At 48.1% G+C, this 16,501-nt stretch overlaps 1 protein-coding gene across 8 annotated transcripts in view; it reads right to left on the bottom strand.

Annotated features, from left to right (window-relative positions):
- Window positions 1-16,501, bottom strand: part of asic2 (acid-sensing (proton-gated) ion channel 2) — a 164,267-nt gene that overhangs the window by 19,380 nt on the left and 128,386 nt on the right. For all 8 annotated transcript variants that reach the window (XM_053852470.1, XM_053852469.1, XM_053852471.1 and 5 more), the window contains one exon: window positions 155-305. In XM_053852470.1, coding sequence (XP_053708445.1) covers window positions 155-305 — 151 coding nt within the window. The remainder of the gene's footprint in view (window positions 1-154; window positions 306-16,501) is intronic.

Here is a 16,501-nt window from a genome sequence, read left to right as displayed (position 1 = left end):
CCAAAGGTTTTCTCTGTTTGAAGAGCTCAGTCACCCGGGAGAGACTCAGAGTGGACCCGGGAGCTGCTCAGAGGAGCTCCAGAGAAGCAGGTTTCTGGCCGAGCAACACGCTTGAGGGCTGGAACTTTGGCAGATGTGAGTGAGTCCGTCCTACCTGTGTCCCCCCACACCGGCAGGTACTCGTCCTGCTGAATGTCCAGCATGATCTCCAGTCCGTTCCCGGTTCCTCCCTTCATAGTGGTGCGCAGCGACTTCCCGTCTTCTGCGGCGTTGAAGGTGTAGCACTTTCCATACCTGGTGAAGACCTGAGAGGAGAGATGGCACGTCACACGGCCTGACAGCAAATGACGATGTCCGCGTCTAAATAAGCCAGAGAGCACAAATGATGATTCATGCAAACATTGATCACGGCAGCCGCTAAACACCATGACTCACATGCTGAGGAGCAGCACCGGCGGGGTGGAGAGGAGGAGAAGAAGAACGTTTCATTGGGTGCTACTTTCCTACCTTTGTACTGCACTGATTCATGTCTATTGACTGGCTTCCCTCACACGCTGACTCTATTTTTTGGGCTTATTTTGACCCATTTCTTTCCTTCCCTCATTGAATGTGACCCTGAATTTTTCCGACTCTGTAAATTTCCCTCCATTTTCAACTAGATTTGCAAGTTTTCAAAGCCATTTTTATATTCACTGAATATTTACCAACATGTTTTGATCAACTTAAATACTTAAATACTCAATTTCTTTTACATTTACTGACATATATCGCACCCGATGAGCTTCTCATTGGCGTGAGCATGTTTCAGTGATCTTCATTGTCTGTTTCTGATGACATTTTTTCAAGGCCGAGCTCCACCCCTTGAGCTCATACCGTCTCTCACTGTAATCTTAATACTTACACAGTGTGTCCAGCGCAGGCCTGGCCAACCCGCGGCTCCTGGGCCGCTGGACTGGCTGGTCAAGTTTATACAGGAAATAAGACGACAAAGTCTGAGCTGCCTCATGCTGGACTCATGTGGTGCGGCAACCAAAGACTCAACAATGAAACCATCAAGTCGTTTGTTTTCCTCTGGACCCCAGAACTGCTCCGACATTCCCGGGAATATCACTGAGAGGGAGCGAGTCCACACCACACCAATGTCTCTTCCTGTTTCACAGCGGCCTCGCCAGGAGATGGGCCGGGAGCGACCATGAATCATGGATGACCTTGAGATGACTGCTTCCTCAGGAGGCCTCGACAGTCAACATCAAGGTGTCAATGCTGCAAAGGGTAGAAAAGTTTGGCTGCGAGACGTTCATAAATCACTGATGATGAATCCGACTCTTCCACTTAAAGACTTGGGAACTTCTAATTAGCTCAATGAGCTGAAGTTTGGGAGGAAATTAATTGGAGGAGGAAGCAAATGTGCAGTTAAAAATAGGCTTTTCTAACTTCCATGTGCTCCACTTCTCTTCTCCAAACAACATCTTGCCTGCAGGAGCAGCCTCCTTCCCTCGCAGCTCGGTGGCTCTCCACCACACCTCCGGAGTCTGTCACCACCCTTCACGCTGCTCCCTGCCGGGTCGCAGTCCTCCAGCCCAACATTTGACCAGCAGAACTGTTTTATAGGCCACGCTGACTCATGAACCTCCATGCTGTGAAGCCGCGACACAGCCTTGGAAGAGAAGGTTCGAGGGTCAGGCAGCCGGTGACGGAGTTGTATTAGATGACCCCTGTGGTTCTCCACTAACTCCAGCAGGGGAAGCTGGAGCTCTCGCTCACTGGTCCTTATCTAGACGGCGCATTTGCACCTCACCTCCACCTTGTGGTACAAACATACACATTCAATTCCAGAAACTGGTGCCATAACAACAAAGACCGTCTGTCATTGTGTTGTATGTCCCTAATTTTTTTTTAAAGATGATTTGTTTTTTTATCTTAAAATGTGTGAATCACTTTTTGTTATTTATTTTTTATTGTTGTCAATTTGCTTACCTTTAATATCAGCTTCAAACTTTACTCTGGGGAAATGATGCCACAGCACTAACACAGTGCTAACACAGCGCTAACTAGCGATGACACAGCAAACTCAGAAAAAAGAGAACACAATGTTTCCACACTGTACATTCAGCAGAAATGTGAATTCTTTTTGTCATCCACGATCTTTGGAATGAGATGCTTAATTCCTTCAACACCAAGTGTATCTAAAACTGTGACCAGTCACCTTTGAAAAGACCTCCAGATCCGAGCGGCTTCCCTAAAGAGGCTTCACATGGCACGCCGGCACACCTCTCTCTGAAATATTCTCTGCACAGAGGAGTCGGTTTCCTGAGGCGATAAAGCAGCGTCGGCTCACCGAGGTACATCTTGACAGACGGGACGAAGACCGTATCAACGCCCCAGAGAGAAGCCTGGACGGCTGAGGAGCCTGGACTGTGACCCAGTCCTGGGAGCCCCTCCCTTCTCATGCCACCTGATCTGCCGCCGCGGGTTGAGCTGTCAGACGGGAGACGGTAATGAGACCTCAAACTGTCCGCTCCTGTTGAACAGCCCGGAGAATGTTCCGGCTAAAGACGTAATGAGCGCGGGAGCGGAGACGCCAGCGCAGAGATGAAGCCACGCGACAGGGCGACCGGACACACGTCAGGTTTAACAAGGCAGGTTTCAATCAGGCTGTCGGGGCGATGGTTCCCAACCGGGCCGTCGCTGTCCATCAGCTGCTGCGTCTGATCAATATGAGGAAATGATGTCGCTCACAAGTGACACTTGTTGACGCTCCTGGGAGCCGCAGCAACCCCCCCCTCGCCCCTACCGTCCGCCACATATGGAAGAGACATAAACACAGACCACATCGCAGTAGAAGGACAAACTGTCTTGATCTTTCCTGAGTCCCTCAGCATTGATCAAGCACATCCCTTCAGTTGTGGGCTGCTAATGTTGCGTGACGAATGGGACGGAAGCGTCGGCACATACCGCCGCCGATGCCAAGTGTTCCACATGTGCCCACCTCTTCATTGATTCTCCAGAGGAAATCGCCCGCCAGCTTCACGGACCCAGCCGAATTTGGGAGCCACCAAGGCGCCTCTGAGGAAATGGCCGGCAGCTCGCGGGTGAAGCCGCGGGATTACTCAGCAGTTGGGGATGACAAAGGAAGCAAACAAGAGTGGGCGGGATGTAAACTCACAACCATTCAACCGTTTTCTTGGCTGGACATCAGAAGGAGACGTTTGCGCAGCGGAGATAAGGAAACAAACAGTCTGTCGGGGTCTTTCAGCGAGCGACACCGGGAGATCAGCAAACTCCTGCCAAGCTCCGGAGCCGGAGTAGACTTGAGAGAGGATTCTGAAACCAGCCGAGCAAGTGCAAGATGACACCTCCCAAAGCTGCTTCTCCATCAAGCAGCAGGTTCTTCGTCTCACTGTTGCCTCACTCTGCCTTCATCTCAAACAACCTTGGTCCAACTCTGACTCTCCTCTACATGTAACTTTGACTCCAAACTTCCCCGCATGAGCCACTCCCTTCTGATTCCAACCACAACCTCAGCATCTGGGTGGTGACCACGACCGTCCCATGGAGCTTCACTCTGGCTCAACGGAAAACAGCCGCGCAGGAAACGCCTTAGTTTCCCTCCATGGTGACACGCAATTCTCTTTTTAATCAGATAACAAGTGATTTTCTTCCAATTTCCACCTGCAGAAAACGGTTGCGAGGAAAATAATCAAAAAATTGAATGAGAGCTGAAAGCATTTGAAGGTTGCGCGACTTCTATCAGCGGCAACACAAATCCACCTTTGCACGGAACACGTTCCAGAGGAAGCTGGATGAATGAGTCCGAGTGACGTGGCCCACTCACTTCAGGATGCCGCTGCCCTCCCGCCACCAACTGAACCTCCTCCACATCTGCGCGGCATTTTGCATTGGAATAAACCCACCATTAATGCCACATGCTTGGTGTTTTATGGAGCGTGCCGATCAGATCCATCCTCTGTGATGTTCCAGCAGCAGGACCTTGGATAGCTCCGTCACTAACCGCTGCCAGCTGTGAGAGCGAGGTGAAGATGCTACGAGGCGAGACGTCAGATCACGAACCACAATACAATCAGCAGTCCATGCATGCGGCGCCACTCATGACAACGTCAACAAACACATTTTAAAATGTTCATTTAGGAGGGAATGTTGATGAGAGATTAGCAGGCTCACAAACCAAGCTGCCAAGGTTTTCTGAAGCAAATAAGAGTCGCAGAGAAACAGCGTGAAGCGGAATGCTTCTTCTTTCAACTTTTGTTTTTTTTCGGACAAATATTTTTAACTATTTCAGAGATTTATTAATTTCATTTTATTTTTGAAACACATTTATTAGCTGTATTAAATATATACATCTTCAGATTATATATTATATATATTTTTGCTAATTTTATTTTATTTTATTGGAGTCAATTGGGTGGAAAAATCCAAAGATCAGCTTTAAACTTTACTCTGGGAAATGATGCCACAATGCTGACATAGCACAAACACAGCGCTAACTAGTGCTACTACTAACTCAGCAAAGGTGAAAAAAGACAACACAATGTTACTGAATGTTTTCATCACTGTACATGCAGAAATGTGGATTTGTTTTGTCGTTCACTATCTTTGGAATCAGATGTTTAATTCCTTCAACACCAAGTGTTTCTAAAAATGGTGTCATGTGGAGTCACTTTTGAAAATCCCCACAGATTCAGGCGACTTGCTTGGATTTCAGGGGCATTTCCTCATGTCAGACTGACACTCGTCGGCCTGAGTTCCGACTCGTCCTACTGAACCCTGCAGGGGTGGTCAGGTGTCTGACTCGCCTGTCACTCACCAAACCTGCCGCTGACGCAACCCTGAGCAACGGTCCGAGTCATGCGAGTCACAGAGCTGTCCGGCTTTGACGTGTTTACACAGCTACAAGTCTTTATCAACTCTTTGTTTTCAGACTTTCATCTGGTTTCATCATTCAGGAGTGAAATTTGAATACTTTGAGTTCACTCTAGAACGCGGAGATCCAGGCTGCCATTTCAGCCGTTACGTTGAATTGTTTTATGAACATTTTTGACAATACTTTTATTCCAAGTGCAATTTAAGGTTTATAGAACTCATTTACTTGGAAGTACGATTGACTCATTTCCTCCTTTTTTTTAATGCAACGTCACTAAATCATCAACTGTTTTAGCTACCATTTAGCTGCCATTTCTGTTTGGCTAATTACCGTGTGGTGTGTGGGCGAGACAGACGCGTCGAACGCCTCCTGAGCGCTGCAGCGTTTTAATGAGTTCGCAAAGGAACTCTCCTGGCAAAGTAGGAACATGTGAGCGAAGACTTCACGTCACAGTACTCTGTCACAGCTAGCATGCAGCGTCCATGTTTCCCTCGCGACTGTACTTCATAAGTGTTCCACACACGCCGATGGTTAAACTGAGCAGATTGAACTTAAAGACATCAAATAAGAATGGAAGTTAGAGGTCAAACACAGATGGAAAAGTGAAATCTGAACGTGAAAAAAACTGCACATAACGGTCAAACTGAGCAACATGACGCTCAACAAGATGTGAGGCGAGTGAGGGAGTCCACAGGAAGTGGGTGAGAGCCACTCGATTCCTCAACATACAGACTGGAGTTCTTCAACAGGAAGTGGACTCAAACCATAACAAACCAGACGGCAGGACACACACTCACCTTGGGGCAATTTTAGAGCGTCCAATTTTACATAATTATTATACAAAACTAAACATTTAATACATTTCATTTGATATTCCATATATGTGAGACAAGTCTATCGAAAGATAAACCATAAGGAAAAACATCCCAATTTTTTTTTGCTATTTAAAGTTGCTAGGACGACGAACGCATCTTAATAATGGGATCAGCTTTCTGGGAAACGTTCCCCAGAAACTCCAAAACTGCATCTTGTTTCACGCCTGTCGCAGCTTCTCTCGTCCCGATGACTCCAGCGTTTGTCTCCTGCGGAGGGAGGATTTCGTCTCCCTCCGACAGCAAATGGCCCGCACAGTTAAATATAGAGGCAAAATTGGAGGAGTGCAGGTGCCTCTGACAAAAAGGATTTGGGATCGATTTTAAGGCCGAGCCGCTGTCGGCTTGTTAAGCTGGGGATAATCCTAAATCATACCCCGCTTTCGGGATCACAGGGCACGGCTGGAGGGTGGCGTGGCCACGTGTCGTCCTCGCTGAGGTTTTGTTGAAGGGCGGCGGGACAGCGTAATTGGGCCGCCATCAGCAGAAGCGAGTGTAGCTGATCATGAATTTCCAATATGTCGCGAACGCATGACGTCTCCTTCCATTAGCATCCATCAGCCGTTATCGCCTGCGGCAGCTTCCTGAGAAAACGGCGCCATTTATTGCAACGGAATTGGATGACGTGACGCAGAGGGAAGAGCGATGGAAACATCTGTACCGTTGGCAGCATTAGCCGCGCAATGAGCAGGCTAATCCACTGCCATTCATTTCCCTAGCAGGGCTGTGGGGGCGGGGGGCACTTGACCCAGGCACCCCATCCATCCAGGAAAACAACCGCACACATTCCTGTCTGTGGAGAATTTAGTCCTCAATTATAGCTTTTTTTTCACAAAAAGAGCTATAAGAGCTTATTTGGGCTTCTCCCTTCAGTGGTGGCCACAGCAGATCATCTTCCTCCATCTCCCCCTGTCCTCTGCTTCCTCTTCTCTCAAACCTCCAAACCTCATGTCCTCCTTCACCACCTCCATCAATCTCCTCTTTGGCCTTCCTCTCGAAAATATTACATTTCATGTTAAGCAAAAAATAAATAAATATATAAAAAGGTCCTGAAAAAAAATATCGTTTTCTAAAAAAACGAAAACTTAAAACAAACCAAAAGTTTTTTAAAAAATCACAACAAAATCCTCATCAAATATAAATAATTTGAAATCCAATTGAAAACAACTGTTATTTTTATAAATAAAACAAAAATATCAGTATAATTATCTAAAAGAAGAAGGAAGTATTATTGACTCTTTTACACTCTTTTTTAAAAAAGAAATGACAATAAAAGACCAAGATCCAAAAAAAGCAGAAAATGAACGTTAAATTACAACAATATAGAAAAGCATTTAAAAAATGAATGACAACTAAATGTTACGCAGTTGGACTTCAGTGTTCTGAGAAATAAAAACGTGAACTGTGACTCATGGGTTCACATGGATGGAACCAGTCTCAACCATGACTCTCAGACCGTGAGCCACGACTCGAGTCCATTAGCTGAGCAGCTAGCAAAACTAGCGTCTCACAAGCTAACGTCTGTCACTCGCGTGATCTGAGTCACATGACAAACTGAAGAACCGGCGGGAGACAATCGATGACTCGACAGACTTTGGCCGCCTGTCACTTCCTGCCAGTGCTGGGCGCCTGACAGACCCTGCGTGGGAGCAGCTCGATCCAGAGTCAGGTGCAGAGCTTCAGCCGACAGATGCTCAATACCAATGATGGTGGAATTAAAGCCGTCACGGGGGAGAGAACAGCCGCGGCCCTGTCCAGCGAAGAGCTGACTTCCGTGAGCAGAAGAGGAGCTGCGTCCCGCGCGACACGCTAACGCCCAGAGGAGGAGACCGCCCCATCTGTCGGTCCACACGTCCATCTGCTGCACAGCCGAGAGGAAACACGAGTTCACTCTGGCTGCACGTCTCCACTTTTTTTTTTCTTTATTTTGTGCAAATATTCTTCTCATTTTCATTATTACTGCAGTGAACTTTTTATTGCTGATTTTTTTAAATATTGAACTGTTTAAAATGTTTTAATATGAATTATATATAATATGAAGTTATTTCTCTCATATCACTTGTGAAGCTAAACCAACTCTGGTGATTCAGTATTAACTCATCGGTTCTTTGCTCACGGTGAAGCAAACAAACCTGATTGTTTTGACTTTGCCAGTGAGTCATGTCCGTGACTGCAGGTCGAGTCAGATGACCTGAGGCCCAAACCTTTCTCCGCTGAGAGCCTTTATAACGTGACAAACATGAGTCAGCAGATTCATGACTCATGGGTTATCAAATGAACTCGTGCCTCGTCACAGACCCGTCAGAACGATTTCACTTTGCTGAGTCATGAGTCTCGCACCAAGTCAGGCCGTGACACGGAGGTCCAGAGAGGGCGGAGTCAGAGCCAGAGGACAGACAGTGGCGCTGTGACACCGTGGAAGTGAACGCCAAATAATGACTCGCGTACAAAACCAACTCCCTAAGTGAAAAACAAATCAGCTTGAAAAACAAGTGGCAGCTTATTTGTAGAGTAAACAATTTAATAAGTGGCATCATCACTGGATAAGTGATCTCCACACACACGCACACGCACACGCGCACATCACGGCAGTCCTGCAGCACAGGAGGCCGATAGCGTCAGCTCATTATTCTCCGTCGTCGTCTCTTCACTTCTCTTTTCTTCTGCTGTCCTGGTGATTATTGCTCATCAAAATGTCCTTCACTGACGGCAGCGCTGCGCTCGCTCGCCCCCCCCTCTCTCACACACACACACACGCACGCACAGTGTTTCATTAATCGCTGGCTGCGCTCGTAACTAACTCCAATTATCCGCCTGCAGAAGAGTCACAGTTTCCGCCAGAAGCAGCGTGTTTGACTCGTTTGCTCAACGAGTCAAATGAATGTTGGATTTAACGATGTTTACTCTTTGGTTCGTCACCAAGCTCATTATGGTCTGGTGTGAGGCACCTGACGTGTGTGGAGGTGAGTCACAGTCACCCCTGCACTCAATATGGATTGTGAACCACAGATCTCTGAGCCAAGTCTTCTGAGGGATTCGAGTCCCATCATACTGTCTGAGTGACTCGGCCCTGAGAGTGGAGCTGCCCTGTCGAGTCACAGGTGCGTCCTTCAGTGTTCCGGACTCTCCCTCTGGACCCACTTTCTTGCTGGCGACTAGAGAGACAAGGACTCACTTGGATTTGTGGGACTCACCAAATCCGCATTAGAAGTACTCACTCAGGTATGAAGGAGATGTCATGAGTGGGGGACCCGAGCCCACGGTGATATCTGGGACAAGGAAGTCCACCTCCTGGATGGACACTGAAGTCACAGGATCTTTCCAGGAGACCAAAGGACTTGATTTCACAACAGTGTTGGACAGGACAACAGGGACATGTTAGTAGCCAGGACCACTCTTCCCTCTGTTGACTTTCTCTGGTGTCACACGTCAGCGAGCCAAATGCTCCACCGTGTCCCACAACATGAGCAATGCAACATGGATGTTCAACAGTAGGTTTGGATTTCTTCTGAACAAACAACAGTGGGCTAGCATCCAGGCTAACGTTAGCATCCTCACTCCTCTGACACATCTATCGCTGCAACACAGGCCCCGCCCATTTCTTCTCCGCTGGTTCACCAAACCAAGTGAGATGATCAGCACCGATGCAAGAGGTTGCAGAAACGCTGGAGCTGCCATTTCCAAAACATTGTCTCCAACACTGGAAACAAAACACAGCACGGCAGCCAATGACACGCTGTCTTTACGCGTGACCTCACCAAGTGTCGTCCCAGTTCTCCCAAAACTCTTGGACCCCCTTCATGGATGGCAAACAAAGCAATGAGGGCCTGGAGGAACCCACTTCCTGTCTCCGGGCATGGTTACTGCACAGTGGGTGCCACGTCCCGATCTTGGAGAAGGTCAGGTCTTTGTATTCCTGACTGGACTGCCATGTCTGACCTGTCGATCGAGGCCCTGTTAGGGAGGTGACCTTTTCCCGATGGGCTCGTCTCCAGTGACTCAGCAAAACCACATTAGCAGAGAGCGTCTCCATCACTGACCTGACACCACATTTCTCCTCATCACTGAGAGTAAATTTGAGTCATCACTCTCCGTCCCCCCAAGTCTCTTCCACCACCCCACCCCACACGGTAATGGCCCGGCGAGACTGCAGCGCCGTGAGCCGAAGCAGCTCTGCTCCAAGCCTTTTGACAGGCTTGTCTCGGATGCTGAAAGGTTTCACAGGCGAGGGAAGGTCTCGCCGCTTATTGCTCATGTTTTTCTAATGCAGCCGAGTCGCCAAGTGTTGAGACGACCTGCCCCACTTGTAAATCACAGAGGAGTGCGGCACAATCGCTCCTCCATCATCCTCCAACAACCTGTTGTCTTCTGCTGCAGGATTTGGGGGCACATGCATTTCTGAAGGTCTGGAATCCAGGACCTTAAATTCACAGTCATGAAACCTTTTTTCCAAATGCTCCAGCATCAGTTTTGTCAACCTCTGTCTCAGGGTTTCTGTTTTCAAACTGACAGAAAGTTTTTAAAAACTCGATCAACTCAAATCCCAGATTGTTGTGGGCTGCAGCTCCCACACAAGCCCTACAGTGCACACAACACAACTTAGAAAACTGGAGGTCGGCAACAGTCGACGGTTAGATTTCAGGGGTTCCATGAGTCAGATCCTCTCACAGCTCTGTAAAACGTCTTCCTGCCTAGACGACTAGACGGTTGTGATGAGGAAGAGAAAGGCCACAAGGGGCCAACCATTCTACATTTGACGCCCCAGTCAACGAGCAGGGAACAGAACTCAGCGAAGAGTCGTGATCTACTCAGTTCCAAATTCATCTGAGTGCTAGTCTTGGTCCTCATAAGCCCATTTACGCTCTCTTTACGTGGGAAATTGTACCCGTCCATTTCATCGTCATTATGTTTCCGTCACTGGTCACTTACTTCCATCCGTTCTTTATGTTGGTATTGCTGTTCACCAATTTATCCACCAGGGGGAGCAGCCCAGAGTCAAAAGTTCATGACAACCACAAACTCCAAAACAAACATGGCGACTGCAGAAAACAAAAGAGGAAACAGAGGCACGAATTTGTCATAGTCCTGACTGCTGCAAGTCGTCATTCATCTTAACCCCCAACTCTTCCAATAGGCCTGTAAATGTCACCATCAATATTGACTACTTTGAACTCAGATTGCCTCCTCTCTCAACTGCACTCTAGTGCATCTGTAGCAGGTCACATGACCAGGATTGGCAATAGCCTCTGCAGTCAACAAGACCCCAAATAAAGGTAATTGAGTCTGTCAAACACATTTTGTGTGAGAGCTCATGTCTCCTGCGGGTCCCTGTGCGAACATGGCAACAGGTCAAGTTGCTAAAAGCACGGTCAGACGCCGTATGTCAAACAAATGGCAGGATCTAAGGATAAACGGCGGCTCTGCGGGGCATTTCTCTTCCTGTCGCTAACAACAAACCCACAGATTTGAGGCAAGAGAGCGTTCAATCAATCGGGAATGGATTTGTCTTCACGCCGACAACGCCACAGAGACGTGGAGGCCACAAATGTTTCAGAGGGCCGTTGAGGCGCCGCGGCGATCACGCCAAGATGTTTAGCATCATCAGGCGCCGGCGGCCGCTCAGAGGTAAATAAAGGGAGCGGGGCAACGCCGTGAGACATAATGAGCTTCTGGTGTTTCTCTCATCCCACATCATTCCCCTGTTTAGTGGGGTCAGGCACCCGCCGGCGCTCCGCTAATTGACTTTTAATTAGCATCTGATCGCAGCACACGAGGCCGAGCTGCAGCGTCTCTGTGTAATGAGACGCAGCAAAATATGTCCTTGACCAGTGTGGGGGGGAGGATTCGGCCGCTGACCGCAGAGGAGGATCTCAACTTTTGCTCTGAAAAACTGCTCCATTTCGTTTGACACCAACACTTGATTTGTCATTGAGGAGGTCAGCTGCTGCGAAGGTGGCGAGCCCACGCCTCGCTGGCAGGTGCTGTCTGGTTTCGCTTCTAAATTTAACCCAAATTATTTTGTTTGGTGGGGTTTTACTTTGACATTTCTAAATCTACTTTCAATTCTGATGTATTTTAAGGCAAGAAGAGAAACAATACCCCGGATGCAAACTGTTGAGAAAAGTGGACAAACGTCAATAAGATTCTGAATCTAAAAAATATAATACGATAAAAAATATCTTCTTTTTCATACATAAACTTTAAACAAGATAAGTGAAAGTATCAGCATCGACGGTTCGAATTCATTTGAAAAACTGATCCAACAGGTGAGCAGTTTTTACTGCTGGGGGCGCCAGTCACTTTCTTTATCTTTTTTTCTCTTCAAGAACTTCTTCATAGTTGGTAACCATCACGCATTTGCAGCTGTCAAGTCAGTTCAGTGACACACCACAAGTGTATTCAAACTGAGGCCCAGAGTTGTAAAACAAAAACGTCCAGGGGGCCCAACCACAGTGAAGAATCACTGATTTAAGGGACAAGAAATAAAACAGCCGACAGAAATGACAAACAGTTCAGTCAAATAATCAAACCAGGAAGTTATGTTTCACTTGCATCATAATGAACAAAAAACAATGGACAAGACAAAAATGTCAGAGACAACAACGCCAGTTTTTCACTCTGACTCCAGGTGGGCCACAGAAATGCAGTCAAAGGGCCGCATTTGGCCCCCGGGCCACCCAGCTGCTCCCACATCACCAGGTGTCAACCACAAATTTCTTTCTAAGGCGCCAGTGAGGGAGAGCTGGACCAATCAGGAGGCAGCCAGAGGAAGCTAACCCGCTAAAACTTTCTTTGTTACAGAGGAAGAGATGTCACTGATAAAAACTTCTTTCCATCTGCTGAGGATCATGTCTCTGACTGACAAGTCCATGTGAGCCCCGTTAACACAGACAAAAGTCTGATTCAGATCTTCCATCACAGCAGAGCAGAGCGGCAGCGAGGGCAGCCGCCGCGGCTAGGATGACAGCTGTGACAGGCGCCGCGGGCGGCAGGAGTATCAGCAAGTCATCCCGGCCTGTCAGTCACCACCCAGGGTTTAAACACTTCCATAAAACAACACTGACTGCAGCAAAATGGCTGGTGTGATCGGCGGAGCGTGAACGCCGCAGCGCTTCCTGCTGATGACATTTACTCAAATATCTACAAATGTGCTGTTTTGGAACAGCCCATTAAAACATGTTCGTTCAAACAAACAAATGGAAGTTCCATGATGTGTTTCACTCCTCGCTGGAGGCGCGTGGCCGCGGACGCTCCAGCGCCCTGAATACAAGTCTGCAACCGAGTTGCTCCAGAAATACCAGCCATGTCGAAGACCACTTCAGCCTGTTCATGAGGGGTGGACTCCACACGCGGATCCACTTCCTGTCTCAATAACTAAGATTAGAGGGAAAGACTCATGAGAGACTTACATTTGTGGGACTCGGCAAGTGAGCAAGTGTGACTCATTTCCTTAAAACTATGAGACAAACCTGGTTGACTCAGTGATTCTCTCAGTTGGACATTAGGTCTGACCTGGGTGTGTGGGACTCGGAGAGAAACTCGATCGACTTACAACTACTTGAGTTAGGAAGCCATCCATCTGACTTATTTGGCTGTGTGGGACTCACTATTCCAAGAATCAAAACCATTTGCTAGCTAACTTAAATCACAGTGATTCACTTAACTGTGAGGTGTTTGCAAAGTAAAGAATAGAACTTACCGATCGATCTGCGTTCCCACCCTCACCTATGGTCACCAGCTTTGGGTCATGACCGAAAGGATGAGATCGCGGATACAAGCGGCTGAGATGAGTTTCCTCCGCAGGGTGGCTGGGCGCACCCTTAGAGATAGGGTGAGGAGTTGGGTCATCCGGGAGGAGCTCGGGGTGGAGCCGCTGCTCCTCCACATCCAGAGGAACCAGCTGAGGTGGCTCGGGCATCTGATCCGAATGCCCCCTGGACGCCTCCCTGGGGAGGTGTTCCGGGCATGTCCTACTGGGAGCAGACCCCGAGGAAGACCCAGGACTCGCTGGAGAGATGATGTCTCCGGTCTGGCCTGGGAACACCTCGGGATCCCCCGGGAAGAGCTGGAGGAGGTTTGTGCGGATCGGGAAGTTTGGGCTTCCTTGCTCCGAATGCTGCCTCTGCGACCCGACTCCGGATAAGCGGCAGAAGAAGGTGAAGGTGAGAATAGAAGTCACTTATTTTCAAAGGGACTCACTCAGGTGTGTGGGATTCACTCAGATGTGTGGGAGTCACCCACTTTCTGTCTGTATAAATAAAAGCTCAACCACCTTCCAATTGCGATTCCACAACTGGGCCTGCTTCGTCACAGAGGCACAGCCTTGTGGGACTCATTGCTCTGTGAACCAGTTCCTATCTAATGCCTCAACATTGAAGAGTCAGACCAATTTCCTGAACATCAAAACAGAGCCACAGAGAGAGAATACGTATCTGGTTGAAATGCTTTACCGCCCGCGCACCAGGATTGCAGTGACAAACCTGCCTCTGACTGAGGCAAGATTGAAAAAGACTCTGGTTCCCAACCAAGTTTGCTCCCGAGCAACAAGTGAAGGGAGTCTTAAATTTCCAAAAGCTGCAGCATGATGGAGGCGGGTAAATACACAATCGAATCCCTGCCAGCGACAAAAGAGGCTCCTTCCAATGGTCCATTAAATCATTCAAACCCACTCCTGCGCTGAGACTCGCTGCCGCCGCCGATCAAGGACACACACCTCACACACTCTCTCTCCCCAGGAATAGGAGAACAAAACGACTAGAAGACGAAAGTTAACAAACATGTCGGGAGGCCTCACGGCGAGCTGGCGGCTGATCGGCTTTGAAATGTCACGGCGCGGTTATTTTTAGGAGCAATTAACACGGCACTTTTGTAATTCGACTGTCAGGAAGGATCCAGTCGAGTGGGAAACAGTTTCAAAGACGCACAATGGATGACGATGAGAGGAATGTTTTATTGCATTTCAACTATTACAATGACAAGGACGTCTGTAGGTAAAAGTAATAAACACTAGCAATAGATTTGGGATTGAAGAGAATGTCACTGGGAAATAAAGTTAGGCAGTCGATTCTTGCTTCTGGTTTTTGAAATACAGTGCGCATCACAAGATCAATGAAAGACCAACACCCTTGGCCCAACACTGTCTCTCCTCTCCACGAGGAATTCAGCTCCTTCCCTCCATTTCTCAGCTCAAGTGCATGCGTCATGTGAGTCACAGCCCATGAGTCTGCGTCGGCACTGACTCTTCTCTTGAGAACATCATTGTATTTATCGGAGTCGGAAACACAGCATGGCAATAAATAAATAAATAAATAAATAAAGGTAATAAAGGTTGACTTCAAAATAAGTCTAAAAGATTACAGTTTGAAAAAACAGAACAAATGACAGTTAAAATACAATAGAAAAAATGTCAAAGAAAGAAAATGTGCTGTCTGGAAAAAGCAGTGGAAACGATCGGTGAGTCAGTGAATCCTGAAATTGCTGAGCAGATTTCACTTCAACAGAGGAAACAAACAATAATTCTCCAATGATCCGAGCTGCTAGAACAGTCCAGAATGACCCGAATCATTCGCTCTAGTTCTGTCTGATGACTGTATTATTGAAATGTTTGGGCACTTGTAGTCAAGCAGCTAAAGCCAATCTGGGACTCCAGGAAAAGAGCTCGGAACTCATACTCTCATACTCTCTTTTTAACCCGTCTGTGTTCTCTTCCATTCACACATTCCACCCCCGGCAGGCTGGTCACACCCCCAGGTCGGACGAGCTTTTTTGCCGCCGCTATGAGTTTCTGTCCACATGAAGACGGTGTGAAAGAGTCGAGTGCAGTTGCTGCTGGTGTGGCAGGCTCTCACATGCAGCGCCACACTCCCTCAGTACTGAGACCTTGGACTGTGCAGCCACTCGCGTTACGACAGCCAGACGTGAGCAGTGAGCAAGTGAGGTGTGAGACGCTGCTCGTGACTGGTAACCACAGCGTTCGCTCCCCCTGAACCTCACTCTTTGGGAACTTTCCATCTCGACGCCCTAATGAAGTCTCTCTCCGCGGAGTCATGCCACGCCACATCCACACCACGTCCCCGTTGATTTCTCTCAATAACCTCCATCTCTTTTAACTTCCCGTCCTCTCGCCGTCCTCACGGCAGCGCTGCTCTGATCTGACTCGGGTGCACAGCGTGAGGCAGCGCAGAGATTTATGCCGCTGGACAGCCTGGTGAGGGAGTGAGGAGGCCGGACAGGAGAGGTGCGTATCAGGGCCCAGAGGATGGAGACCATCAAGCGCATCAAAGTCATCAGTTCAGCTTCCTGAACAGTGACGGATGGATGAAACTCTAAAGATACGTTCACACCAAACACTAGTTGGCGACACTATCCCCGCCTTTTGGGTCGTGTTGCAATAGTAGACCTGCTGTGAGCGTGTCTAAGGTCAGCTGAAGGTCAACATGGCGAATCGGAGAGGAAAGACAAATGTTGCCCTTGATCTACTGTGGTGTCGTATATTAAAGGCAACAAAAATTTTGGAAAAGCTAATAGCTCCAGGAGGCTAATCGTTGCTAGGAGCTAGCGACGATTAGCTTTTCTTCCATTTCCCATCTTAGCTAATCAGTAGCAGTTGTTGGCAGGAGCTAACAATGGCTAGCTTCGCTGACAATGCACTTATTAGCTCATCTTTAGCACTTCTTAAGCTAATTGTTGCTTGGAAGCAGCAACAATTAGCCGAACCAGAAATTGCGCATGTTTTACCAGCTGACGT

Source organism: Synchiropus splendidus, chromosome 19, assembly GCF_027744825.2.
Source record: "Synchiropus splendidus isolate RoL2022-P1 chromosome 19, RoL_Sspl_1.0, whole genome shotgun sequence".
NCBI classification, from domain to species: domain Eukaryota; kingdom Metazoa; phylum Chordata; class Actinopteri; order Syngnathiformes; family Callionymidae; genus Synchiropus; species Synchiropus splendidus.
This window is presented reverse-complemented; position numbering and strand designations above follow the sequence as displayed.